We start from the raw sequence: 26,082 nt of genomic DNA, 5'->3' as shown, positions 1-26,082 counted from the left end.
TTCTGCTGCCTAACCAGTTTGTGTTTGCAAAAGTGACACATGGCCAGGTCAAGATGGAGATGTCCCAGTGCAGGGAGGTAGTTGTTGTATGAGGTCTTGTCTAGGATCCTCTCTGGGCCTACTTAGGACTTCAGATGCAGTGGAGATGAAGAGTTTCATTCATCAATTTGATTTGTATTAATACAAATTTGAATTAATATCTATTAATATAATTTATATTAACGTCTTTTCTGGCTCAGGAGTTGTGCTGGCAGCTGTGGACTGGCTCTGAGGAATTCATAGTCTAAGTAGGAGAGAAAGGAAGACATATACATGACTAGTGATGACCTAAGTCAGGAAGAATTGTAAAGCAGAATAAGCAATGTTCTATGGAGATGGAGCAGAAGTTAATAATTCCCATGGAAGATCCTGGAAGTTAGTGGAGGAAGTGGCATTTCCACTGGGCCTTGAAAGATAAGGTAGGTATTCCAAAGACAGAGAAGGGAATCTGTGAGCAAAGGTATCAGAGGCCTGAGCCTAAGGGAGATATACTGGCAGCCCATTGCTTGGGCAGGGCGACTGGGTAGAATTCTTTGACTCATACTTGTGGAGGGGGAACCTGTGGCTGCTGCACTTTACCCTTCCTTTCTGAATATCATTAAAATGTAATTTTAGAAGTTCTGTCTCTAATGATACTCCAAGGGGCCTACGGAAATTACTGACAGTGTGGCCTCCTTTCAAAGGGGAGTGTTTGGGGCAAACAGTGTTTTCCCATGGGGCCCCACTGTTTTTCATGGATGGTCAGTTTACTGGGCTAGAGTATTGGGTGCATCAAAAGAGGATTGCAGAGGACTTTATATGCTCATAAGTACCTCAGTAGGTACTGCTGAGACTGGAAGGTTTTACGGAGAAGAGTAACATGGTAACACACACATCTACATCTTATATAGATCCCTCTGGCTGCTGTCTGGGAGATGTTTTAGGCAGAGGTAAGAGTGGAAGGAGAGTCCAAACAGGAGGCTACTGCAGAAGTCCAAGCAAAAATTCATGGGGCCTAAACAGGGTCTCTAGAGCTGAGGATGGAGGGGACAAAGAGGCAGTCAATAAGAATGTCTCAGAGGTAGAGTCAAGTAGCCTTGTGTACTCACTGGGTGCGTGCGTGCGTGCGTGTGTAAGGGAGTGAGACAGGGCAGGAGTCAAGGGTAACTGCCTATCAAGTGCAAAAAGGGATGGCCCTCTGTGAGAGTCCCCAGTCTCCTCTAGGGGCGGTGGAAGGGGAGGGGCAGGTCAGAGAACAGAGAAGGAAGAAGACTGGAGCAGGAGAAAGAAGAAACCCCAGAGGCCAGGTGGCAACCCCGAAGCCCCGCCCCAGACGCCGGCCCCGCTCCCGGCTCCACCTCTTCTCGCTCTTCCCACCCACCCCCCAGTCGCGGCTCATCCTCGAGGGCGGAGAGAGGTGGCATTAGAGTCCTCCGGTATCCCAGCAGGCAGTGCAGCCTAGAGACGCTGACAAAGGAGCGGAGGAGCAGTCGCAGCTGCTTTCCGAGGAGCCAGTGTTGCCGAGGTGAGAGTCCCCCACCGTCCCGTCACCCACTTCCTCTGACTTCGGGAGAACGTGGAAGTTACATGGCCGAGAGCCCCCGGCCGAAAGAACGGCCCCTTACGCACAGCCGGAGCTGGGCTCTGTGACTGACAGCGGCGTTCCGCGGCGCCGGGCTGCGGGTGGCGGTGGGGAGGAGGCACAGGGGTCCCTCCTGCCCCGTCTCTGCCTGTCAGCGGCCCCGCCGCCCGCGGCTCCTGACCCCGGGTCTGGCCAGCTGGTGTGGGGCTCGCGCTCGCCCAGGCGAAGGTGGACTCAGGAGCCTCCCGGTGCCTGCCCGGCGGAGTTCGGTTGCCCCGGGGATGCGGCTCCGGGGACAACTCTTCGGGGGACGTTGTGAGGAGGGCTGGAGGAGGGAGGTTGACCCCCTGTTCGGGGTGACACCATCCTCGCCCTTCCTCCTCCTTCCTCCTCCTTCCTCCAGCCCGGCCGGTCCCCCCAGCGAGCAACTGGAAGGAAATCGGCGGGGCTGGAAGGAGGCGTCCCGGGATAGCTTCGGCTCTGCTCTCTTCGCCTGGAGGGGGATGAAAGTGGTGGAGAGGCAGGGAGGGAGAGAGAGCGAACCCCTTCTCGGAATAATGGGGGGATGGTAGGGGGTACCTGGCCTGTATCCTTCCCCCTCCCTGGACCTCCGCACGGATCCTGATGGTTGCACCAGCTGCTCAGCTGTAAACAGGCTCACATGACCGGTTTCACATGGAGACGGCCGGTGTGGGGACAAGGGCTGGAAAGGCTGGGCCCCAATCAGGTGGAGCTGAAGTCCTAGGACGGACAGTTTCATACTCCCTCCCCAGCCCTCCAGCCCTTAATCAGTGTTCTTCGGTTTCCTCTTTGGGGAAAGTAACTGACATCTGTCCTCTCTGGACTGGAGTAGCATTTCTGTCCCAGTAGAATCGAAGGGATCTCACGTCGGGGAGCGAGAGGGCAGATAATAAGTGAAAACAGTCCCGGCTTTTTGACCTTTGGGGGAAATAAGAAGAGGACGCAAACTTGGAAAAATTGGGTTTCTTTGGATCTTGCCTAGAAAGCAGTCCTGTTCTTTTGGAATGCATTGCGTTCTTAATGTGAATTCCAGACAGAAGGGGAAGCGTCTCCTTTTTCAGGCAAGACACACATGGGATTTAATATACTTTTGTTGAAAATCCTGCCCACACTTCCTCTAAGTACTGGGAAATCTCTTTGCCTATTTAATGTTATATATGGGGTATTGAATAGGGAGTGGACACCAACTTTTAGATTATGCATATATTTGGTATAAAGCAGTGGGAAGTTTGGAAAACAAGAAACAGGGCCAAATGTGTCTCTCACGTTGTTCACGTCTACATACCTGAACAGGATGCAAGATTAAACTAGTTTTTAAAGCATTTCTAGAATGCTCATAACAACAGTAGTTTAAATACCAGGATATTTGAAATTTGGGGATTTTTCAAATCTGTGAGGGGTAGTTGTGATAGATTCTCTTTACGTGTTATATATTATTAAATGTAATGGACAGTATTCAGTATAAAGTTACCCCTTTATAGGCAAAGATAGGAAATAAAACAAATAGCTTAAAAAACAACGCATATTTCTTCCTTAAATTGTTCATGCACATTTCTTCCCAAATTTATTTTTAATTTTTTTTCTCAAAGGATAAAAATATTTAACTCCATTTTCTGAAAACATAAAACAAGAAACTACAAGAAAACCTACCCCATTACCTAATAGCCCAATAAAATAATTTGTTACTATTCTTTTTCTATTTTTAAAAAAGTTTAAGATGGAAAATAAAGACATTTTAAATCTTTCTTAAAAGTTACCAAGAGAGATTACCAGTGTTGCTGTAAGTCTTGTTTTGGCACCTTGAATATATTAAATGATTTTCTCTTTGAGGCCCTCAATTTCCTCATCTGTAATATGAAGGTTTTGTTTTAACTCCAGAGTTCCCTATAGCACTGAAATTCCATTTAAAAGGTGTCATTTTTGATTGGAAACTATTCTTGGACAAAATAAGTTAGTCAAAGAAGATAAGATATTGGTATCAACTAAAAGAACATGCAGTAACAAGAGGTATCCAGAGTCATGACAGAAATAGGAATTGCACCCTGGAAAATTCTCATTAGGTACATTAGCCATATAGGTTGACCTGTACCTCTCTCTCTTCATCAGGAAATTGAGATGGCCTCAGCTAATTCCTGCCTGCAGAATTAGAAATAACAGCTCCACTTGACTTTCTTGACCTTCAGGGCATAGTACAAAGTCTGATTCTTTCACTCATTCCAGCTTCTTCCTGAATTAAGCAGTCTATGTGATTAAAGTTAGAATAAAAATAGGAAGGCTCTAGCAGGGGTCTCACTTTGGCTGTACCTTTGTTAGATCACCAGAACCAATGTCTGGCTTTAAGCTTTTCCGGATTCGAAATTTAATTTTGTCAGCACATCCAGAAATTATCAGTCACTCTCAGGGACTGATTCACAGTAACCAAAGTCACAAAAGATTTTTGTTAATAAGAATGCCAATTTACAGACTTACACTGAGAAGTAGAATTGCCAAGCAAACCAGAAGACTTGTGTACAAGCCAAGGCATTCTTTGCTTTTGACTATATGGAAACACACAATTTGCTCTTGACTTTCTTTTTCTATGGTCTATGTGGCCCACTTCTTTCAAACCTAGCAGTTGATATATTCGACAAGATTGCAGCTTGCTTTTTTTTTTTTTTTTCGTGTCCAGCAACAGACCGCAACCCTCAGTGTTGCGCCCGGACCGGGACTGGTAACGGGATCGCAACCCTCGGTGCTGCGCCCGCCCCTCTCCCAGCCAGTGAGCGGGAACCGGTCTGTATGTGGGATCCGAACCCTCGGCGGGAGCACCGCCGCACTCCCAAGCGGCGCACTGTAGCAGTGCGCCACCGGGCCGGCCCCCAGCTTGCTTTTATATAAAAACCATTTCATGTTTCTGTATGAATATATCCCAGTCACCTGACTGAACTTGGGTCACCTCTAAAACATCTCTAAAATCTGTTTCCTCTCCATTCCTATTGTCTTAGTCTAGGTCCTCATCATTTCTTCATGCCACATTCATTCAACAGTTATTGTAACTACCCTGGAGTCAGGTGTTGTGCTTGATTGGTCAGTGGCAACCACTCTCCTACTTCAAGTCTTACCAGGCCAGTTCCCTACTCAAAATCCTTCAGAAGTTTCCCATTGCCTGCAGCAGTGGTTCTCAAAGGTTAGCAAGCATCAGAATTACCTGGCAGGCTTATTAAAACAAGTAGCTGGGCCCCAATCTCAGAATTTCTGATTCAGAAGGCCTAGGGTGGGAACCAAGAATTTGCATTTCTAACAAGGAATTTGCTGAGAATTTGCTCCCAGGTGAAGCAGCTGGTGCTGCTCAGGTACCTTGAAAACCACTGGCATAGGGAATCAGGTCTAAACTCCCAGATTTGGCTTACAAAATCTTTCACAAACTGCCTCCAACTTACCTTTCCAGCCCTAACTCTTGCCTGTCCCTCATAATGTTACTTTTTTGTTGTTTTGTTTAATTTTGGTGGCTGGCCGGTAAGTGGATCCAAACCCTTGACCTTGGTGTTATAACACTGCACTCTAACCAACTGAGCTAACTGGCCAGCCCAAGAATCCTGTTTTTTTTTACCAGATGTAATGGCAAAGCTCATTTTAAGCATCCTCTTAATGCCTCTACATGTATTCTTCCTGAAGTTCACTCCCATCTCCACTACTGCTACCAACTGTTATTTGTTTAGACTATTACTTTCTGTATGCTCCCAGAGCACTTTGTATCTACCAGCATTTTAACGCTTGCCACATCATTTCCTACTTACTGCTGTATATATGTTTTTCCTGCTAGACTGTGTTTTGGAGGGTTAAGACAATGTTTTTATCTTTCCTGCATATTCCCTAGCAGAGTGCCTGGTATATAATAAGTGCTGAGTAAATGCTAGTTACATGAATTTGGGATTCAAAAACTTTGCTACGTGTAGCAACATATATTTCATATAATGAATTAATATCGATTTTGCTTTGAGAATTGCACACACATTGTGAAATAACCAAAGACATTGGAATGTTGTAAAACAAGGGTTGGAAATACATTTTTAAAAACCCGAAATTTTTTTTAGAAAAACATTATTGTAGAGTATTCTTTTTAAAAAAATATCTAAAAATAAATGTGACTCCACTTTTACATCTTGAATATGGAATAGCCAGCCCATCATTATATATCATTTATAGCAGTCAATCCCATTTGTAAGATATCAAATTATACCAAAAACATAGAAAATATATAAAAACAAAATTGCCTAATATTGAGCAGTGAACTGTTTAAAATCTGAAGTGAACATTATAACATGCTTTGTGAAAGTGTCAACTTTAGAAACATACCAGCCATTAAAAATCCTAATAAACAGTACTTGGAATTCAAAGAGAGAGAGCTGAGTTTATGAAAGAGGGAGGGAAAGAGGTTTTAATACTAGTGAGACTGAAGCAAAAGAACTTATTGCTGTCAACTATTTAGTTGGCCATTGGCAAGGACTACACCAAGTCTGGAGGAAGGAGATAGCCCCTGTGCCCAGATAAAAGGGAGGTGGCCTGAAGGCAGAGCTGGGAATCCTAATAAGAGTAAGCAGCAAGAGCCAGGGACAGGTATTTAAGTAGCTGGTACACTGTGGCCAAGCAGGTGGGTCACTAGTTTCTGGGGAAGGTGGCTGTACTTCGAATCATCCTTAACTGTTTTCAAGCTTTAGACCATTTCAGTACGATTCCTCAAGGACCTCTTATTTCATTTGATCTTCTTGCAGCCTCCTCTCCACCCCAACCCCCCCGCCCCCCCACCGCAGAAGGGTGGCAAATGAGGCTATGCTTTTAAAGTGGTTTCTGCTCCTCAGCAGTCTCTAAGTTTGGAATCTGTGGTGGTAAAATATATTGAATTGCCCTGTTTATCTCAAAGTCTTATCTTTTCCTTCTTCTGGTCAATGCAAAGTGAGGAAAACAGAGGGGGAAAAAACCGCAGTTTGGGGTACTGGTCTCTCTGGTGGAAAGCGTGTGTGAAGACTTCAGTGTTTATGCTTCTTTTTGTGGGAGAGTAGTTTGCAAACTGGTCACAAGGTGGTGTGCACACATAAGGTTTTCTTTTGAATTTCATTTAGGATTGTTTTTCTGTGCTTTTGGTACAGGGGACGAGGACAAGGCAGTTTCCTGTATCACTGGCTCCCAGCTGCACTGTCTGCCTGTATGGTTAGGGGTGTGCTGGAGCCTCAGATTTCTAAACGCTGCTGGCTGTTTGGCTCTCAGGAGCCAGGGGAAATGAGAGGGAAACAGAAGAAAGGGAGGGGAGAGGCCAGGCGAGGCAGCCGGGAATGCTGATTCTCTCTGCTCTCCTCTTGCCTCAGCTCATGGCGAGGAGCCACCTAAGATTTACTGTTCCTCTAAGTAGGATCCTTTGCCTGTCTTTCATGGGCAAAGTGTGTTCAGCTATGGGGGTGGTGGGGGGTGGTGGCATGTTCCCTGATGGTAGACACAGTTATTAGTAGACATGTGCAGAATAACTGATGAGTTCAGTATCTGCTCAGTGCCCAGCACTGAGCTTGGATCTGTGAGGGGTCCAAAAACAAACAAAATCACCTCACCAAAAATTCCAGCATAGCATTATGGCTGAAATCTGATTGAGGAGTCAAAATTAATCCACACAAATGTCAAAATATTCAATCCATACAGTAAGTACATTAAAAATATAAAATTGATGAGACCCATGGAGATCAGAGTAGTAGAGGAATGCTGCTAGGAGCAGGGATTTGAACTAGGCTTTGAAGAATGAGTAAAGTTTTGCTGTCCAGGGAGGAAGAATGGGGCAAACTTCAGTTATTAATGCCCTAATGAATAGTTACAGTCACAGCTACTGTTTCATAATCAGGGAAAGAAAGTGTGTGCAACTCAGTAGGTGAAACTGTTTCTTGATTTTTCACCTGAAGAGCAAACAGAAATCAAGACAATGCAGACTCGGTGGTGACTTTAATTTGAGATCATCCTTTGAGAATTCTGCTCTAGAATATCAGGGAACTTTTCTAGAGATGAGGGCAGGCGTGCAGTCAGCAGCACGGAAGCAGGACTTTTGAATTGAGACACAGAGGACATGTGACTGTCTAAGGAAGTGAGTCTCGAGACCAGAGTTCTGCCACCAATACCCTGTGCAACCCTGGGTAAGTCTCTTAACCATCCTGGGCCTGCTTTCCTCATCTGTCAAGTGAGAAAGGTTGGGAGCTAATGTTCTTTGACTTGGCATGCACTTGACTTTTGGAAAGCAACTTCATAAACCGATTTACAGTAAGGTTTTACCAGCTTAGTATATAATCTCTCCTTAGGATTTTTACACTTTATCATTTTGTAATATGGACTGGAGCAAAGAGAAAGTGTTAGTCTCCAGAAAACCATCGATTAAAGGCAGGTGCTATGCTTCATTTATATTTGTTGGCAGAGTCATTAATATTGCCCTGGTGACTTGGTGTTAATTCTTCCCTAATTTCCACTGGTTGGAATTTCAGAGGCAAATAATATCTTAGCCGAGATAAGTGATAAATGGGAACAGGGATATGAAAGGAAATAATAGTAAACTTCTGAAAAATGATTAAACACTTTAATGGTGACAGGGAGATAGCCAGCCTATTCATGATTCATGGGAAAATGTGTGAATATTCAATTAGCAAAGAGAAAGCTTCAGAATTAAATGGATAAGAATTTCTACTAAGCCATTATTCAAAGCTAGTAAAATTTCTACTCTGACCTGTGTCTACTAATTTTTCCTTAAAGTTAGAACCAAGGGTTTAACACTTGTCTGTGTGGTTAATTTTGACTTCCCACTCAGATTTATGATCATCTCATACCGTTATACCAAAAAGTTTTACGTTATACGTGTTCCTAAGTTTGCAATTCACCTTAAATAAACCGTTGTTTTTCTCACTGTAATGAGTTTCTTTTGCATGTAAAATTATTTAAAATAATTAAGATCATTCTATTTAACACATAGTTTAAGGTTTTCAAAATGTTATTAGAGGATCATTAATTAGAAAATGTAGTTAACAGAGTTTTCACACATTGTTTCTAAATTCCCTCTTGTGTTTCAAAACTGGCACATTTTTCTTTTTTTCTTTTTTTGTCCTTTTTGAGATCGGCCGCACCACGCTCAGCCAGTGAGTGCACCGCGCCAGTGAGTGCACCGCACCGGCCATCCCTATATAGGATCCGAACCCACGGCGGGAGCGCTGCTGCACTCCCAGCGCCGCACTCTCCCGAGTGCACCACGGGCTCAGCCCCAAAACTGGCATATTTTTCAAACTAGGCCCTAGTAGAGTTGCTATTTTTGTTTAATTCGATTTTTTTTTTTTTTGTAAGTGTTCACAGGGTTAGGAATTCAAAAGACACAAAAGGGTATCCAGAAAAAACTTCCCTCTCTCCACTATCTCCAGTCACTCAGTTTCTCCCTCCAGGGGCAAACATGGGTATCCTTCTAAAGATCTTTACCCATATCCAAAAAAATAGGTTTATATATTCTTTTATCTCCCTTTTACATACAAACAGTAGCATACACTACACACCGCAGTGCTCCTTGCTTTTCTCACTTAACACTACCTCTTGAAGATCAGTCCATGTCCAACTACACAAAGAGCTTCCTATTTCTTTCTGACAGATATCTGGTATCTCAACAAATGGATATATCATACTTTATTTAATGAATCCTCTATTAATGGACAGTGGGGCTGTTTCCAGTCTTTTGCTATTAACAACTAGCTCTTATTGAATGCCAAGTTCTGTTCTATGTGCTTCATGTAAATCATTTAATCTTCAGTGCTGCAAAGAAAACCTTTCCCATACATGACTTCACACAGGGAAATACATATGCCAGGTAAATTCCTAAAAGTAGAATCTCTGCATCTGAGGGTATGTGCATTTAATTTTGGCAGGTACCATGATTATGCCAATTCACATCCCCACCAGCAATGTAAGAATGTGCCTGAATGCTCCTACCACGTGCTAGCAAACTTTTTGATTTTTACTAATCTGATGGGTGAGTTGCATCATAGTATGGCTTTAGTTTGCATTTTTCTTGTGAATGAGGCTAAACATCCTTTTTTAAGTTTAAGAACAAATTATGTCCCTTTTCTATAAAATATTATAGAGCTTGCTCATTTTTATATTGAGCTGTCTTTTAATTTTGCAGGTCCTCTATATAGCAGGGAAATTAGACATTGCCTATGATATGGATTGCAAATGTTCTCATCACTTTGCTTATAATATTTTTGGACATGCAGGATTTTAAAAGTTATGTACTTGAATTTATCATTACTCATATTTTTGAGTTTCTGGTTTTATGTCATTGTTAGAAAGACTGAGATTATTTTTTTAAATTCCCATGGTTTCTTCTAGTGCTTTTATGGCTTTAAGTTTTTTACATTTAAAGGTTTGATCTGTTCAGAATTTACCCTGGTATAAGGAGTGAAGGATAAATTGAACTTTATTTTTTTTTCTAGATGGATAACTGATTTAACCAGCATTTATTGATTAATCTGTTCCCCACAGATCAGAGATGACACCTTTTATCATCAGCTAAATTCCCATCTCAACAGAGTTTTAGAATGAGATGGTGCATATTAGTTATGATGTCAGATTTGGATGTTCTCTTCCTAATAGCCAAGCTTCCTAAGAAAGTAATTATAGAGCTTTTTATTTTCTATTGAAAAAAATAATATACCAAACTTCCGAGTGCACATTATCAAAATAGGAATGTGTATGGCTTTGAGCAAAAGAAAGAAATTCAGAACAAATAAAAACACAAAATTAGGATTATTTAATCAGATGCTTATCAAAATAATCTTAGTTTTGTTTTATTTAAATGGACAGTTTGGTATAGTGGAAAGAATACTAGACTAGGAGGCAGGAGGCCTGCCAACCTCTTTTTTTTGTCTCAGTCTGGTCTCTTCATAATAACAACAACAAACACTTAGAATATTACCTGACCTACAGTAAGTGCTATGTAAGAGCCTAACATATATTAATTAATTCAGTCCATGTAATTAATAAAAAGTTTATAATCTGTTATGAATTATACAAATGTTGGATATCATTACTAATAAAAATGTTGATAGGCCCTTTCAGCTCAATCAAAAAAATTGGAACAAAACAAAAATGAATCTAACACTGTTATGAATTACATACATGCTATGAAGTATATGGAAGTAGAATGGTTATCTGTGACAACCTGCGGATTAAGTGCTTTCTCTTTTACCTTCATGTTTCTCTGCCTTTGTGTATGCTGTTCCCTTGGTCTGAATGCCCTCCCCTCAACACACAAGCGTGTATGTACCCTTCTCTTCTTTAAAGACCACCTCAAATGTCATCTCTTGGCCTCTCTTCCAAGTAGAATTATTCAAGTAGTCTTCTGATTCCCTAGAACTTTATATACAATGGTATATATTATAATAGAGGTAGCTTTGATACTTTTGTTGGTTAGACTTGAACTTCTTGAGGGCAGGGCCAGTGCATTACTCATCTTTGTATCTCTGCTCAGCTCCTGACAATATAGTTCCTGGTATGTAAGAGACATTCAGGTGAAAGAAAAGAATAAAAATTTACGTACGTAATCATTCAGTATCCTATTTGATAAAAGTTGGAAAGGTCTCAATCAGACTCAAAGTATGTGAGCCCTGATAGCTGATAAAACCAAGAAATTTATTCAGTTGAATGTATGAGACCCAGAACTCAAAGTATCAAATGGTTTATAGCCTATTTTAAAGGTGTGATCTACAGGGTAAAAATCAGACATTTTCTGTGATTGTATGTTTTAGCTTTTGCATTTTATTTTTGAAAGTCAAACTTAGGGTGCTTGCTAAATAATATTGATTAAATGAGATTAGGAAATAAATACAGAAACATCACCCTTATCAGACAGACTTCTGCCAGCTATAACTATCTGGAACATATTCAAGAACCCCAGAAAGAATCCAAAAAGGCCTCTGAAGTTGGAAGAAAATAGCTCTCACAAAGCCTGTGTACTTGACGTAGGAGAGGGGGCGGTGTGCCACTCAAATACCAAAGCCTACTTACTGACTTTGAATTTTCGTAGAAAACTCCAAGGACTGCTTAGCAAGTGTGTATATTTGGCTTCCTTTCAAGACACTCAAGCTTGTCCCTAGAAAAAAGATTAAAAAGAACTCTCCCACCCATGCTGCCAGAAAGCACTAAATAAAGCATTGCTGACATGAGTGTAAACATGTCATTGCTGACAACATTTTCCCCCACATATCATGGAAACTTACTTTGTTTTTGTTTTTTACTCTTTATCAATTATGATTGGCTCGCATAAAATGAGTTGTGACAATACTTAATTTATTCTACTTTTTTAAAAAATCTGAGGTTAAAAAAAAGAGTGATGTCCCTTTGATCTCACCTCTCTGAAAGGGGGTGATTAATTTGAGAAAGGCTTCTTCATCCCTTTATTCGAGTATTTATGTAATTTATCATAGGTTGAAATCCTGAATGTGAAAGGAGCGTGTGTGAATTTCTTTACGTAATTTTCACGCTATATAAGTAAGCCAAGAGGAAAAGTCAAAAGGCATATTTAAATGATCTGGGGACCTATTTTAATGCATGCTAAACATGTTTTTTGTGGAAGGACTATAGATTAATGAAAATCAGTATCATTTAGTTTTCTTTCTGTTTCTCCTATTTCTAGATTGCCAAAATGCTTTGGAGTTTTTAACTGAATCTAATAAAAGTCCAAAATAGATTCGAGACTGTAAAAACAGAAGCTGCAGCAAGGGGGATTCAGTGCCAATGCATCAACAAAAAAGACAACCAGAGTTAGTGGAAGGAAATCTTCCTGTTTTTGTGTTTCCCACGGAGCTGATATTTTATGCAGATGATCAATCAACACATAAGCAAGTGTTGACTCTCTACAATCCCTATGAGTTTGCCTTAAAGTTCAAAGGTGAGTCTCCTAGATCTATTCTATGGGTTTTAAACTAGTCCCTACTAATTTTTTACTTGTAGAAACTAATTTTTTTAAAAACACTAATGGCCATTGTGACTTTTTCTTCCAGTTTTGTGTACTACTCCAAATAAGTATGTTGTCGTTGATGCTGCAGGTGCAGTAAAGCCTCAGTGTTGTGTGGATATGTAAGTCAAAATTACTTCTGGATAACACGTTTTAAGTGTGTTAATATTTATGTTTTAACTTGAAACAGATCTTTTCCTGAAGCTGTTCCCACATAAGCATATATTATATTTTGAATTTTTGCTGAAAGTTAAAGTCGATCAAAATTCTTAAGAATTTTCTAAGAGATTCTAAACAGGTCAACCATATACTTTATAATATCTCATTATGTTGGCACTAATGTATATGTTAGTATCTCCATGAACATTTCCTCATTGTTGTAGTTTTAGTTGTAGCAAGGATGTTTATAAAGGTTGTGACATATTCCTTTAACAAAAGTTCTGACATATTCCTTTAAATTTCTCTAGCTGTAATGGGGAATTTAACTTTCTTTGGAACATCCTGCTATTATAATGACATTTAGGAAACTAGTAATACTAAAGTTTAAGAACAGTGGTAATAATTTCATCTGAAATGGTTCAGAAGTTAATCTATATAAACAGGAAGCAAGTGTGTAACTACTCATCTATAAAAGGTGATCTGAGCTCTTCCAGATAATTTCATTTTAGAGTGTCAGATAAATGTTTGTTCAAGCAGTTCACATTTAATTTTCCTTTTAGAACTAGTGGTGACCAGATGTATTCACTGACCAGCCCCTAAGTTAAGCTACCAAGTAAACTATATTTGTTTAAATTTTCTGTAAAATGAGAAGCAGAATTCTTTTCTTTTCTTTTTTTTTTTTTCCTTTTTGTCTTTTTTACTGACCGGCAACGGGATCGCAACCCTCGGTGTCGTGCCTGTACCGGGGACCGGCAACGGGATCGCAACCCTCGGTGTTGTGCCCGCACCGCGCTCAGCCAGTGAGCAGTAACCGGTCTCCACATGTGATCCAAACCCTTGGCGGGAGCGCCGCCATGCTCCCAAGTGGTGCACTCTCCAGTGCGCCACTGGGCCGGCCCTGAATTTTGTTCCTTTCAACTCAATGTTCATAACTCCCTTCTTTTCTGGTATTAATGTCTAACCCATCAGAGGAATGGCTATATCTGTGCAGGAAAAAAAAAAAAAGGGACAGAAGTGTTGTGGCATCCTTCCTGAGACTTTGACTCAGGTTTGCTCTGCAAACCTTAGGTATCTCCTCCCAGCTCATCATATCTACAATAGCGACTGCTTTCAACACACCAGGTACTGATCCGCGTCATTAGACACCTCCAAACTGCTGGAAAATCCCATGCACGGGGTTACAAACTGGCAGCCTGTGGATGGAGCCAGTACTACCGTGTTCACCAAATCCCCCACTGCTCCCCAGTGATTAAGGCTGGGTGCTTCACCCACTCACTTTCCCAGTTTTGTGGCTGTGGGCATATGAGTTTTGTTCTAAATTGGTTTTCTTTTGATTTAGAAGAATAGAGTGTTACACTCAAATAAGGAACTCATTGAGTAACTTAGATGTGGACTCTACTTCATAGGTCTTTGTCGAATAAATGGATCCAGGGAGGGGGGCACTACCTGCCCTGAGGGGGTGGCTTTTCACTGGGTCACTTGATCCTAAATAAAATTTTCATTCAGTATACAATAAGCAAGGACTATTCCAAAGAAATGTAGTCTCTTGCCAAATAAATGTGTTACCTTTGACCTGTTGTGTGTTCCCTAGTAAGAACAAAGTAAAATAAATGGAATTGCAGGAAACTCACAAAAATTACAGTGCTTTATACTCTTTTCTCTTTAGAGAAATACAGATATGTATTGTTAGCCTTCTGTTGCATTGGTCATAGTGGATTAATTACTGATTCGATTGCTTATTTTTACCGCATGCATGAAATTCATTTTTAAGTCTAGGGTGAGGTTTGTTGCTTAAACAACAAATTAGCGGCAATAGAAATTTGAGATGTTTGTGGGGAAAAAAACAATTTCATATATTCCTATTTAGTAAATATTGCTACACACAGATATCCAGAAAAAAAAAATGTCATTGCTAAAGGGAATTTTCTTTACCTACCATTCTTTTACTTAAGACTTTTATTCTATGATTTAGAGTATGTAGTTTCATCAAATATTTTACAAATACCCATTTGGGTTATACAAGGTTTGTGGTGTTTTTTTCCCCCCTAGCATTTTAACAAATTTCTATTTTTGAGTATTTGCTTACATTCAGTTAATATTGTTTTATTGTATTGAAATCTCTTGCTGCATTGTTTGACAGGCCCCCAGAAACCTAAACAGCATTTGTTATTTTTTTTTGCTGTTTTCAGTGTGATTCGTCACAGAGATGTTCGATCCTGCCACTATGGTGTAATAGATAAATTCCGTCTCCAAGTTTCCGAGCAAAGCCAGAGGAAGGCTTTAGGAAGGAAAGAGGTTGTTGCTACTCTTCTCCCATCTGCAAAAGAACAACAGAAGGAAGAAGAGGAAAAAAGAATAAAGGAACATTTAACCGAAAGTTTATTTTTTGAGCAGTCATTTCAACCAGGTAGTTTTAAAGCCCTTTTGAGGTCTTACACATTTCTAACTTTAAAATAATCAGGGAGCTAAGAATAATTACTAGAAAAATAATCTGCCACTTTAAACCTAGTCAACTATTTCAAAACTGAATCTAGCGAATAGGAACCTAAAATAGAGCAAGAGGCCTAGAGCTGGACTTTCAGAGGAAAGAATACTCTTCACTAGACTAGGCCATAAGGAGAGGGCAAACATTGCCAGAGCCTTTTAAATATATCTGTATTAAAATATAAATATAAATACATAGATAATCTGAGACTGCAGGCACCATACTTTATGATGCTAGTACAGTTTGGCAATTGTATACTTTTGTTTCTATGACTTTCCTATATCCTCTCTCATTTAATTAATTCGAAGGAGAGAGATTGTGTTTGGCAATAGGCCAAGCTTAGTGCACTGTTCATATTATTTTGAAAAAAAATCTCATTAAAGTTGAAGTTAATTAAACTAAGTAGATTATAATGTCCCTGGTGGGCTGTTAATTGAATCCCTCTCCATTCCTCATTTCCTTCCAGCTTAGATATTCAGAAGTGTTATGATATATTCTTTCAACATTGAAACTGTCCTCATATTCAACTCTTTGGACGTCATTCCCCTCCCTTTTAATTTCTCATTATCTGCCCCCTAAAGATGTTATAAGAGGATGAAGATAAAATTTTCCATAGAAAAACACAAACTTTTGATAGTGATATATGAATGTGATAGCAGCTATCCTTGAAATTTTAACATTATATTTGAGGGATTTTTAAAGAAAAAAAAATTTTTTTTTTTTGTCTTTTTCGTGACCAGTAAGGGGATCGCAACCCTTGGCTTGGTGTCACTCGCACCGCGCTCAGCCAGTGAGCGCACCGGCCATCCCCATATAGGATCCGAACCCACAGCGGGAGCGCTGCTGCGCTCCCAAGCGCCGCACTCTCCCGAGTGCACCACGGGGCCGGCCCTAAAGAAATTTTTTTAAAAATATCATTACATTAATTCACAGATACATATCAGTTTGTTCATCTCAGAATGCTTCAATAAGACAGGGAGTGCCTCTTTGATTTACTGTAGCTACGTGTTGTCTCAGTCCATGTAGGGAATGTCTAAATTTCCTGGTGATACCAGGACTCAGGACCAGGTAGTAGCTAGTAGATTGTTCTGTTTTCAGCAACTATTATTAACTAACAGGACCACTTTTTCATCTTTTGAAGCTGAAAGAGAACCTCTGTCAAAAGTCACTATGTCAGATCAATATTGTGAAGTTGACTTATTTATGAAATCCAAGATTTCCCTTTTTAAATTCCTCCTCTAAAACAAGAAAAGCCATTTAATTTTTTTGTGTTAAATTCATAATTTAAAATGTGGTTGTTGGAGTTCATTTTTGTATTTACACAGACTGGTTTAATAGCCAAGAATAATAAGAGTTAAGGTTTAGGATCGTAGGTGTGTATGTGTGTATGTGTAAGGAGAACTTTATTCCTTTTATTTTTTAATTTATTAGAATTCAGGCAAAAACCACCCTAAAAGGCTAAGTAATTATAATATGTATTAATTGTTTTATTCTTGTTTTATTTTTATAATGAACCTTGGTGTCTAAAGTATTAGAAAATTCTTCTAATTGTAAAATTGGAGTAAGTAGATGAATGAGGATAGGTGACATTGGCGTAATGTGGTGGTCTCTATTTGGGGTGTGGGGGTGGTGGTGGTAGAGAATCTCTAAGCCATTCCTATCAGGAAGATCAATAAGGCAGGCACCTTATTTGTCTTGGTTACCATTGTGTCCTCAGCATGTGGCACAGTGCCTGGCACAGAGTAGTTCCACAGTAAATGTGTGAATAGGCCAAGTTAGGAAGGCTGGGCTTCCCATCTGTGGGACTGGTTTTCCTTGGCTTAGAAGGTTTCCCTAGCTATGTCACTGTCTAGAGGATGGGCAATACCACAGTAGAGCCCATTCACAGTCCTAGCCAACGTGTGCCATTTAGGGTGGTTACCCTGGTGTGTCTAATGATCTGGCAGTAAATTGAGTAAAGATTTCTTCTATAGTAGAGATGACCGATTTAGTCTATGTTGACAAAGTGCTATTTTTAAATTCTCCTGTCTATTAGATTAATAGGTAATTTATGTGTGGTTTCCAGTATATAGAATTCTCAGGTTTTTCATTAAGTTTTTCTGAACTAAAATATTGAAATGAATTGAGATTGTTTTCTGTAAGGTTTTTTAAATGTCATTATTTTTGCAAGTCTTTAGCTTAGAAAACATTTTAACAAAAGCATAATTTTAGAAGTATTAGAAGTGCAATGGTATTGTGAGACTCACTGTTAGCTGGAAAATGGTTGAAAAATTTGGATTTTAAAATGTATCGAAAGTCAGTAAAAATGAGAAAGTTTTTCTTTAGTTTATTGTATAAAAGACATATAGAAGTAACAAGTTTCAAAAAAGAAAAACACCTAAAATCTCACACAGTTAACGAATCTGCTTATATAAGTGTTCCAGGTTACTTTCCAGACCTTCCCTATGTGCATAAATACAATTTTATCTTTTGTGGGCTTTTTTCATTTAGCAGAAACTTAACTGTTAAATTAAGAGGAACCCACAAAATATATTTTCACAAAATACTAGCACCCAGGTTATCAAAAAGATATTTAAAAAGATACAGCTGAATATTGGTGGATTTGTCTTAAATATATTATTAATGAACTGCTATGTCTATGCTGTGTTTGAATCTGAGCCCTCTGTCTTAAGAAAATTATGCTCTTTATTGTTGTTTAAAATAAAAAATTAAAAATGATGTAAATGTCCATCAAGTGGGAGTTGATTAACTTATGTATATTCATAAGATAGGATGCCAGGAAAGCACTTACAAGGATCTGTTAGAATGACAGATGTTTATATATTGACATAATAAGTATAATATGGTCTGTTATGTTACAAAAACAAAAAAGGGGGGCCGGCCCGTGGCTCACTTGGGAGAGTGTGGTGCTGATAACACCAAGGCCACGGGTTCGCATCCCTATATAGGGATGGCCGGTTAGCTCACTTGGGAGAGCATGGTGCTGACAACACCAAGTCAAGGGTTAAGATCCCCTTACCGGTCATCTTTTGAAAAAAAAAAATTTCCATTTTTATATGGGCGTTCATAAAATCTGAAAAGATATATACCAAGCTGTTAACAGTGTTATCTCTAGGAGGATAGGATTAAGAAGGAACCTTTGTTTTTTTGTATCTTTATAACATTTTTTATTTTATTGTTTTTTAATCAATATACAATGTAGTTGATTTTCATGTCCCTTTACTGATTCCTCCCTCCCCCCTCCCTCTCCCTCTCCCACCCATCAACATAATCAATATACAATGTAGTTGATTTTCATGTCCCTTTACTGATTCCTCCCTCCCCCCTCCCTCTCCCCACTCCCACCCATCAACATATCTGTTCACACTTGTCTTAACAAGTTCAAGGAATTGTGATTGTTGTGTCTTCTTCCCTGCGCCCCCCCCCCCGTTTGTGTATTTATTTATTTTTAGCTCCCACAAATAAGTGAGAACATGTGGTATTTCTCTTTCTGTGCCTGACTTATTTCATTTAGTATAATTTTTTCTAAGTCCACCCATGTTGCTGCGAATGGTAGTATTTCATTCTTTTTTATAGCAGAGTAGTATTCCACTGTGTAGGTATACCATTTTCCGTATCCACTCATCTGATGATGGACATTTGGGCTGGTTCCAACTCTTAGCTGTTGTAAATAGTGTAAAGTTTTTACAACAATCATATAATACCAGGAAAAAGAGCTATTTCCATTTAGGAAATTTCAAGCATTTATGAAAATATTTTTGAAATTTCTCTAAATACTTAAAATTATTTGAAATTATCTTCATTGTGTGTTTGCAGGGAGCAGTGTAATTGTCATAAAATTACTTCATATATTAACTAAAATAAGACTTGGGTTTTTTTTTTTTTTTGTCTTTTTTCATGACCGGCAACGGATCGCAACCCTCAGTGTCGCGCCCGTACCGGACCGGGACCGGCAACGGGATCGCAACCCTCGGTGTTGCCCCCGCTCCTTGCTCAGCCAGTGAGTGGGAACCGGTCTGTATGTGGGATCCGAACCCTCACGGGAGCGCCGCCGCGCTTCCCAAGCGGCGCACTGTAGCAGTGTGCCACCGGGCTGGCCCGGACTTGGGTTTTTTTAAAAGGTATTTATGCTGTTTCATCCCAAGCAATCAGTAATCACTGTAACATTTGAATTTGTTTTCACCTGTCTGGCTTTGGTGAGGTTCAATTAAACTTCACACAATAGCTAAGGTATTAATAATTTTAAAAAGCTCCACTTAATAATAGGATGAACAGTGTTATTTCACTAATAAAACAGATTATGCTGCTGTTGGCTATTCCTTTTAATGAAAGAAAGGGTTATAGGGAAAAGCCATATAACAGAAAATGCTGTTTACTGGGTTTCTTAAAAATATGGATATGTATATTGTACACATACAGCCAGAACTGTAGGATACAGGCCTGATAACAAATCTTTTAAAGTTTTGTTTTATTGTAAGAATGCTTATATGAGATCTACCCTTTTAACAAATTTGTAAGTGTACAATGCAGTATTCTTAACTATAGGGACAATGTTGTAGAGCAGAACTCTAGACCTTATTCATTTGGCATAACTGAGACTTATGCCCATTGACTAGCAACTTGTGTTATTCTCCCCAAGCCCCTGGCAACCACCATTCTGCTCTCTGATTCTGTGAGTTTGACTATTTTTTAGATGCCTCATAAGTGGGATCATGCAGTATTTGTCTGTCTGTGACTGGTTTGTCTCATTTAGCATAATATTTGCCAGATATTGTTCCTGCTGCTTTCTTCTTTGTTATAAATGGGGGAGAACAGAACGTAAGAACTCTCATAGGCAGCTTTATAACATTCCAAGTTATGCCTTTTTGGTGCCATAACATTTTTAGAAAGTGGTAGCAAGGTGATCTGGAAACCTCCCTAAGATATGCCTGGGAGGTTGTGGAGCTCTAGTGTAGTGAGCTCAAATGGAGTACACACAAGCAATCCATTAGGGTACAGGAAGAAAATGTCAGAAGTTTGGTTTATACTTATTGTTGTCACATTCTTTTAAGATTCTATTGGTGTGTTTTATATTAAGTATAATAGTACAGAAGTCGTGCATGTAATTTATAAGTACACACGCATCAATGATATATGCTCGAATATAGATGCTTCTCGACTTAAGATGAGTTTATGTCCCATAAGTTGAAAATGCACTTAATATGCCTAACCTACTAAAAACATCATGGCTTAGCCTAGCCTACCTTAAACATGCTCAGGACACTTACATTAGCCTACGGAAGGGCAAAATCATGTAACGCAAGGCCTATTTTATGATAAAGTGTTGAATGCCTCATGGAATTTATTGAATACTGTGCTGAAAGTGAAAAGCAGAATGGTCTTGGGTACTCCAAGTACAGTTCCTACTGCATGTGTATCGCTTTCACACCATTATGAAGTAAAAAATGCTAAATTGAACTGTAGTAAGTCAGAGACCATCTTTACATTCCACTGACTAGGGTGGGATTGTGGGGGTGGTGACCACTGTTCTTTTCAGTAGAAACTCACCTCACAATGCCCTTTCAGCATTCCGTCCTGTAATGACTCAGGACAGTTAAGTTATGGGCTTCCACATGAGTGCAGTAAATAACTCCCCGTGGAATGGGAATGATGAGGAAGGAGTCAGAGATGTTAGACAAAACCAGAATCCTGGTCAGTGATAGCCAATATATGTGAAGGAACTTTTGTTTTAAATTGTTTTTTAGAAGCAAGCTCAGGGATTTTTGTCTTTTTACAGAAAACAGAACTGTCTCCTCAGGACCTAGTTTACTAACTGTCTTCCTGGGAGTGGTGTGCATTGCCGCCCTGATGCTGCCTACACTGGGGGATGTGGAATCGCTGGTGCCTCTCTACCTCCACTTAAGTGTGAATCAGAAACTAGTGGCTGCTTATATCTTAGGTAAGCGTGTTTTGTTTTGTTTTGTTGGGGGGAGGGTGGCTAGTACAGGGATCTGAGATCTCGACCTTGGTGTCATCAGCACAACGCACTACCAAGTGGGCTAACCGGCCAGCCTTATTAAGTAAGGGTTTTAAAGATGCATTTGGGGGCATATGTGTATACCTTTATGTGTGTGGGAGATGATGGTGGTTTGATTTTTTTTTTTTTTTTTTTTTTTAGAAAAACAAAGGATTGCTTCAAAAGTATGTTGAAGTCAGGTGCATTTGAGGATTTAATTTTTGGCTCACATTTAGTTCTTTTCAGCTTATTTATCTAGTACCTAATACTGTATTTATTCAATTATTTTCCTTTTGTCAATTTGCAATGGTATAAAACATGTATAAAATGCAAAATGCATATATTCCATGGCACAGCCTTTCCACTTTTAGGAACTGCTCCAAGGGAAACAAAGTGCCTACAGTGATAAAGATAAACAATGCTGCCTTGTTCAATATCGTGAACCTTTCTCTTTAAACCAGTTCCCTTTTCCTGTTCAATCATCCTTTCATTCATCCTGGCTTGAAATCTTCTAGTTAATTATTTCAGTTGAACAAACACTTATTTAGTACCTTCCATGTGTCAAGGATTTGGGTTCTGGTGCTGAACGACTCTTTCCTCGGATTCTCCTCTCTCCTTTACTTAAATGCCTACTCTTCAGTATTCTCTCTCAGTATTCCTTGGCACACTGTCTCTTTTTTTCCTTTACAAAATTGTCTTCTAGGGCCGGCCCGTGGCTCACTCGGGAGAGTGCGGTACTGATAACACCAAGGCCACGGGTTCGGATCCCTATATAGGGATGGCCGGTTTGCTCACTGGGTGAGCATGGTGCTAACACCAAGACAAGGGTTGAGATCCCCTTACCGGTCATCTTTTAAAAAAAAAAAAAATGTCTTCTAAATTGTCTCCCTACCTTCTGTCTGTGTTCCTTCTCTCCCGGTTCCTTCCCCTCATCCTTTTTCCCCCAAAACCATCCAACACATTGCTGTTGGATTGATTTCCTTTCTGTTTTGGTTTCTCGACCACGCCCTACTCAAAAACCTTCAGTGGTTCCCTGCAGTCCATAGGATAAAGTAAAACTCCATAGCCGGGCATTTAAAACTCCACAGTCTGTTTGAGACTTCTCTGAGCCAGTCTTGTCTAGCTGCTTCCCTATATAAATCCTTGAGTAGAGCCCGTTAGTTTATTCATTGATTCCAGAAAAGCTCATTTAGAGTCCTGATCCTCCCTCCAGGACCCTGCTGGTGCCGTTCACTCTCCTGAAATGACTGCCCATCTCGTTCTATATCTTTCCTGACTATCTTTTAATGCTTATCTCAGCTTTTACCTTTGGCAGCAACTTTTCTGACTGGCCCAGTCCTATCTGATCATTCTCCATCTCTGTACTTTTTTGCCACTCACTTTACTCCCCACTCATTTAGGACTGCACATATTCTTATTAAATTTGTATGGTTTTACGTAAGTATATGGAGTCTCTTCAAAAGAGACAAGCAAAGCAGGAATACTGTGCTTCTGTCTCTTTGTGGCCCTAGGGCCCTGGGATACAAATAGGCTCTCAATGTTTCTGTTGACGAAGTCTGCTGGCTTTATCGACACTTTAAAATGGCATGTCTGCTATTATTATAGCTGATGTGACTGGATAAAGTAGGAGGTATGTTTGATGGTTAAATTAGATATGGGAAGACATTAGTGATTTAATTAAATCTATCCAGTGACTGCCCATTGCTGTAAATCGGATTTCTTCTGTATAATATCAAGTTAATTCAGATTGACTTTGAATTCTTGGTAGAGTACCTGCCTATATGCTATATTTTATTTGGTCATTGAGGTCCAAACAATTGCCTATTGAATGGAAGATTTTGTAAAATGCATGTCTGTAAATGTTCTCCTTTTTTTTCTTTCAGGTCTTATCACAATGGCTATACTTAGAACATGAGCGAGGATTTCAGTTGTCTTCTGAAGTAAATTTATCTTGAAAATATGAATGTGGACTGCCTTTTATCTCTATTTCACTCCATTAACACGCTACAAACTATTGAATGATTTCAAATAATTGCAGATGTATAATATATATTTTAAATTACTCTATAATTTTATTGGAAGGACTCCAGCATATTGTTAAAAACAGCAAGAATGCTTCTGAGCAACACCTAGGAAATTATTTGAAGAAATTCTTTTTATATCTATACCTGTTGTGTGAAAGACTTTAATTAAAACATTTGTTATTTTCTCATCTTTTTTCTAATTTACTTTGATTGTTAAGGGTCATGTGTCCTTCAAAGTTAAAAGCCTAAAAGAGCAAACTGACCAGCCTAAAAATAAAATTACATTTATTTCCTAGCTACGAACATCAGCATTACTATGTAAATTATGCCTTGCCCTCTATAATTATAAACAGTTGCCATGGTGTTTCTAAAATAAGAGTTTTATAGTTAATGTGTGGAGGGTAAAAAAAGTATGAGGTACTAAGGGATCATGCTTATCCTAGTGTCTCACAGAAGACAGGACATATTCACCTTGTGAATTTTAGAATGAGTTGTGGTCCAGACACCAAGCATATGGGCTTTTTACAAAACCTAATAGAAGTAGGGTGATCTCTCTGTTTGGTCTAAGAGTTCCAAAGGAAGGTAACCATTTGTTTAGTTAGTTGGTTCACCCTGGCTTTACTCTGGTTAACACTTTATGTTAATAATGGGAAAAATCACTTTTTCTCCCAAGTCCCTTGCCTGCCCCGACTGTACTTGACCAGATTGGGATTACCAGATACCAAGTGGTTTATGTAGAGATGATTTTTCATCTTTGAACTCTAAGCCAAGTATAGAAAATCATTGATACCTTTGTCTATTTTATATCAGTCACTGGGACATTTTTTAAGTTTTTATTTATTATTAAAACAACTTTACCAAAAAAGTCCCCTAAGCACAACTATTTACATTTCTTTATAGCCTCTTCTGATCTCTAACATATATATGCAGTTTTAACTGTTATTGTCATAGTAAATGATCTTTTGTCTTAGGACTTTTATCTGAAAGCACAATGCATTAAGAGTCTCTTGAAAATCATCTTTCAGATCTTTTAACACAATGAACTTATGCACTGCTACTGACTGTAGTATTCTCAAGGAATATATGTAAACACAAATGTATGTCTGAGGTTGGTTTTTTGCAGGAAACAGTGCTCTGCTTCTTAAAAGCTTTTATGTCTACTTTTACAGAAAATCCTCATTGTTTAACCATTTGGGGAGCATAAATCATTAAATGGATCATGTCTGTACATTGTTTCAATGACTGAAAAGCACATAAATGTAATCTACTTTGAACTTTGTAAAAAAACTTACGCTTGGAGGCTATGCTTCTTGTTTCTCTATCCATCAAGTCCTCTGTGTGTGTGTGTGCGTGCACATACGTGTATGTGTGTGTGTGTGATAACACATTGTAAAGAACAGAAATTACTTTTAAGAAAATAAAAGAAAATGGAGATTTGAATTTCACATTGATTTAAACATTTATTGGTTACCTCTGAGGAACTCAGTTTTAGCTCTGTTTCCTCAAGTTGTCTCATATTCCTGTGAGTTAAATAGGAAAAATAAGAACAGTGAAATATATAAGCTAGAAATGTCTTGAGTTTCTTAATTTACCAAGGGAGTTAATTAATTTTTAAAAAATTTTATTTTTCTACTTTATCAATATACAATATAGTTGATTTTTGTGTCCCTTTATCAATTCCTCCTTTTCCTCCCCTCCCTTTCTCCCTCCCCCCAATTCATTTTTTAATTTAACTTTTTGAATAGGTAAATCATATGCTTCAAAAATCAAAAATTATAAAAATGTATGCATTGAAAAATCATTCTTCATCATCCCTGTCTGCCCAACCCTCTACGTGTGACCACTTTTATTAGTTTATACTTCCAGTCTTTATGCAAAAACTTTAATTCTTTTATATGTAAGTAAGTTTTGTGAGAGTATATCCGAGACCTGGGACTTGAGCTGGCTCTGGAAGGGTGAGATTCATTCACATACAGAGAGGAGTGGGGTCTGCAAGAAAAGGCAAGGAGGAGTGAGCCATGAGGTGAGGAGTACTAAAAACAATGTCTAGGTAGATATTTGAGACTGATGTGCATTCCATTATTTCCTGTCTACCGTGAAAACTTTTTACTGCCATGATTCAAGGAGATGAACATAAGCTAATGAGGAAAGAGCCAAGCTAGCCAAAGGGCCGGAGTATTATAAAGTTTAATCAGGGAAGAGGTAAAGAAATAGTCTCGTGAAAACAAATATGATTCATCCTGAAAGCAGCTAGCAAACAGGAAATGCACGGCAGTAGTTGTAATTATCTATCACTGCAGGTGTTTCTGCCACCTCAAAATCGTTAGGCCAGCACAGTTCTGTCACCCGAGTTCACTTCAAAAGGAATTGTACAAAATCAGCATGTAAAGTTTCAGGTTTCTAGAAGGGATTCTGGAAATGAGTGAATGAAAAGATATTTTCATTCATTGAACAATTACGTGGAAAGACTATGGCAGCTGCTGAGGAAGTACCTACAGGGTTTCCACATGCATATGGAAATAGACACTAAGGTTTCAAAACTTTGCTGTTATGAAAGAGATTGAAGATTTCAAGTGGAACCTAAAGCCCTGACATTTAGAGAAAGACTGTCAAATGGAACAATTTAGACTTAAAGGAAGTTGGGGGGTGGAGGAACTGGGACCATGTAGCTACATTCGAAGATTCAAGTGGAGGGGTCCAGCAGAGCCTAGTTGCATTATCCCAGCAGCAGAATGTCAAGTTAGTGATTATTTCATTAGGAAAATATTTGCTACACCTGTAATTTGGAAGTGATAAACAACA

At 39.2% G+C, this 26,082-nt stretch overlaps 1 protein-coding gene across 1 annotated transcript; it reads left to right on the top strand.

Annotated features, from left to right (window-relative positions):
• The first annotated feature begins 1,404 nt into the window (after positions 1 to 1,404).
• On the top strand, positions 1,405 to 24,725 carry MOSPD1 (motile sperm domain containing 1). Its single transcript, XM_008569040.1, has 6 exons — positions 1,405 to 1,543; positions 12,297 to 12,551; positions 12,664 to 12,739; positions 14,966 to 15,183; positions 21,038 to 21,199; positions 23,140 to 24,725. Exons 2-6 carry the CDS (start codon positions 12,398 to 12,400, stop codon positions 23,169 to 23,171), a joined length of 642 nt encoding a protein of 213 aa, XP_008567262.1. The 5' UTR covers positions 1,405 to 1,543; positions 12,297 to 12,397; the 3' UTR covers positions 23,172 to 24,725.
• Positions 24,726 to 26,082: the final 1,357 nt, after the last annotated feature.

Source organism: Galeopterus variegatus, unplaced genomic scaffold (genome assembly GCF_000696425.1).
Source record: "Galeopterus variegatus unplaced genomic scaffold, G_variegatus-3.0.2 Scaffold459, whole genome shotgun sequence".
Taxonomy (NCBI): domain Eukaryota; kingdom Metazoa; phylum Chordata; class Mammalia; order Dermoptera; family Cynocephalidae; genus Galeopterus; species Galeopterus variegatus.
This window is presented reverse-complemented; position numbering and strand designations above follow the sequence as displayed.

What these genes read in the sequence shown, in the direction of transcription:
- MOSPD1 (XM_008569040.1), top strand. Translation starts at nt 12,398, where the DNA reads ATGCATCAACAAAAAAGACAACCAGAGTTAGTGGAAGGAAATCTTCCT. An exon ending in CCTCAGTGTTGTGTGGATAT is followed by an intron (nt 12,740 to 14,965) that starts GTAAGTCAAAAT and finishes TGCTGTTTTCAG; the next exon opens with TGTGATTCGTCACAGAGATG. An exon ending in AGTGGCTGCTTATATCTTAG is followed by an intron (nt 21,200 to 23,139) that starts GTAAGCGTGTTT and finishes TTTTTCTTTCAG; the next exon opens with GTCTTATCACAATGGCTATA.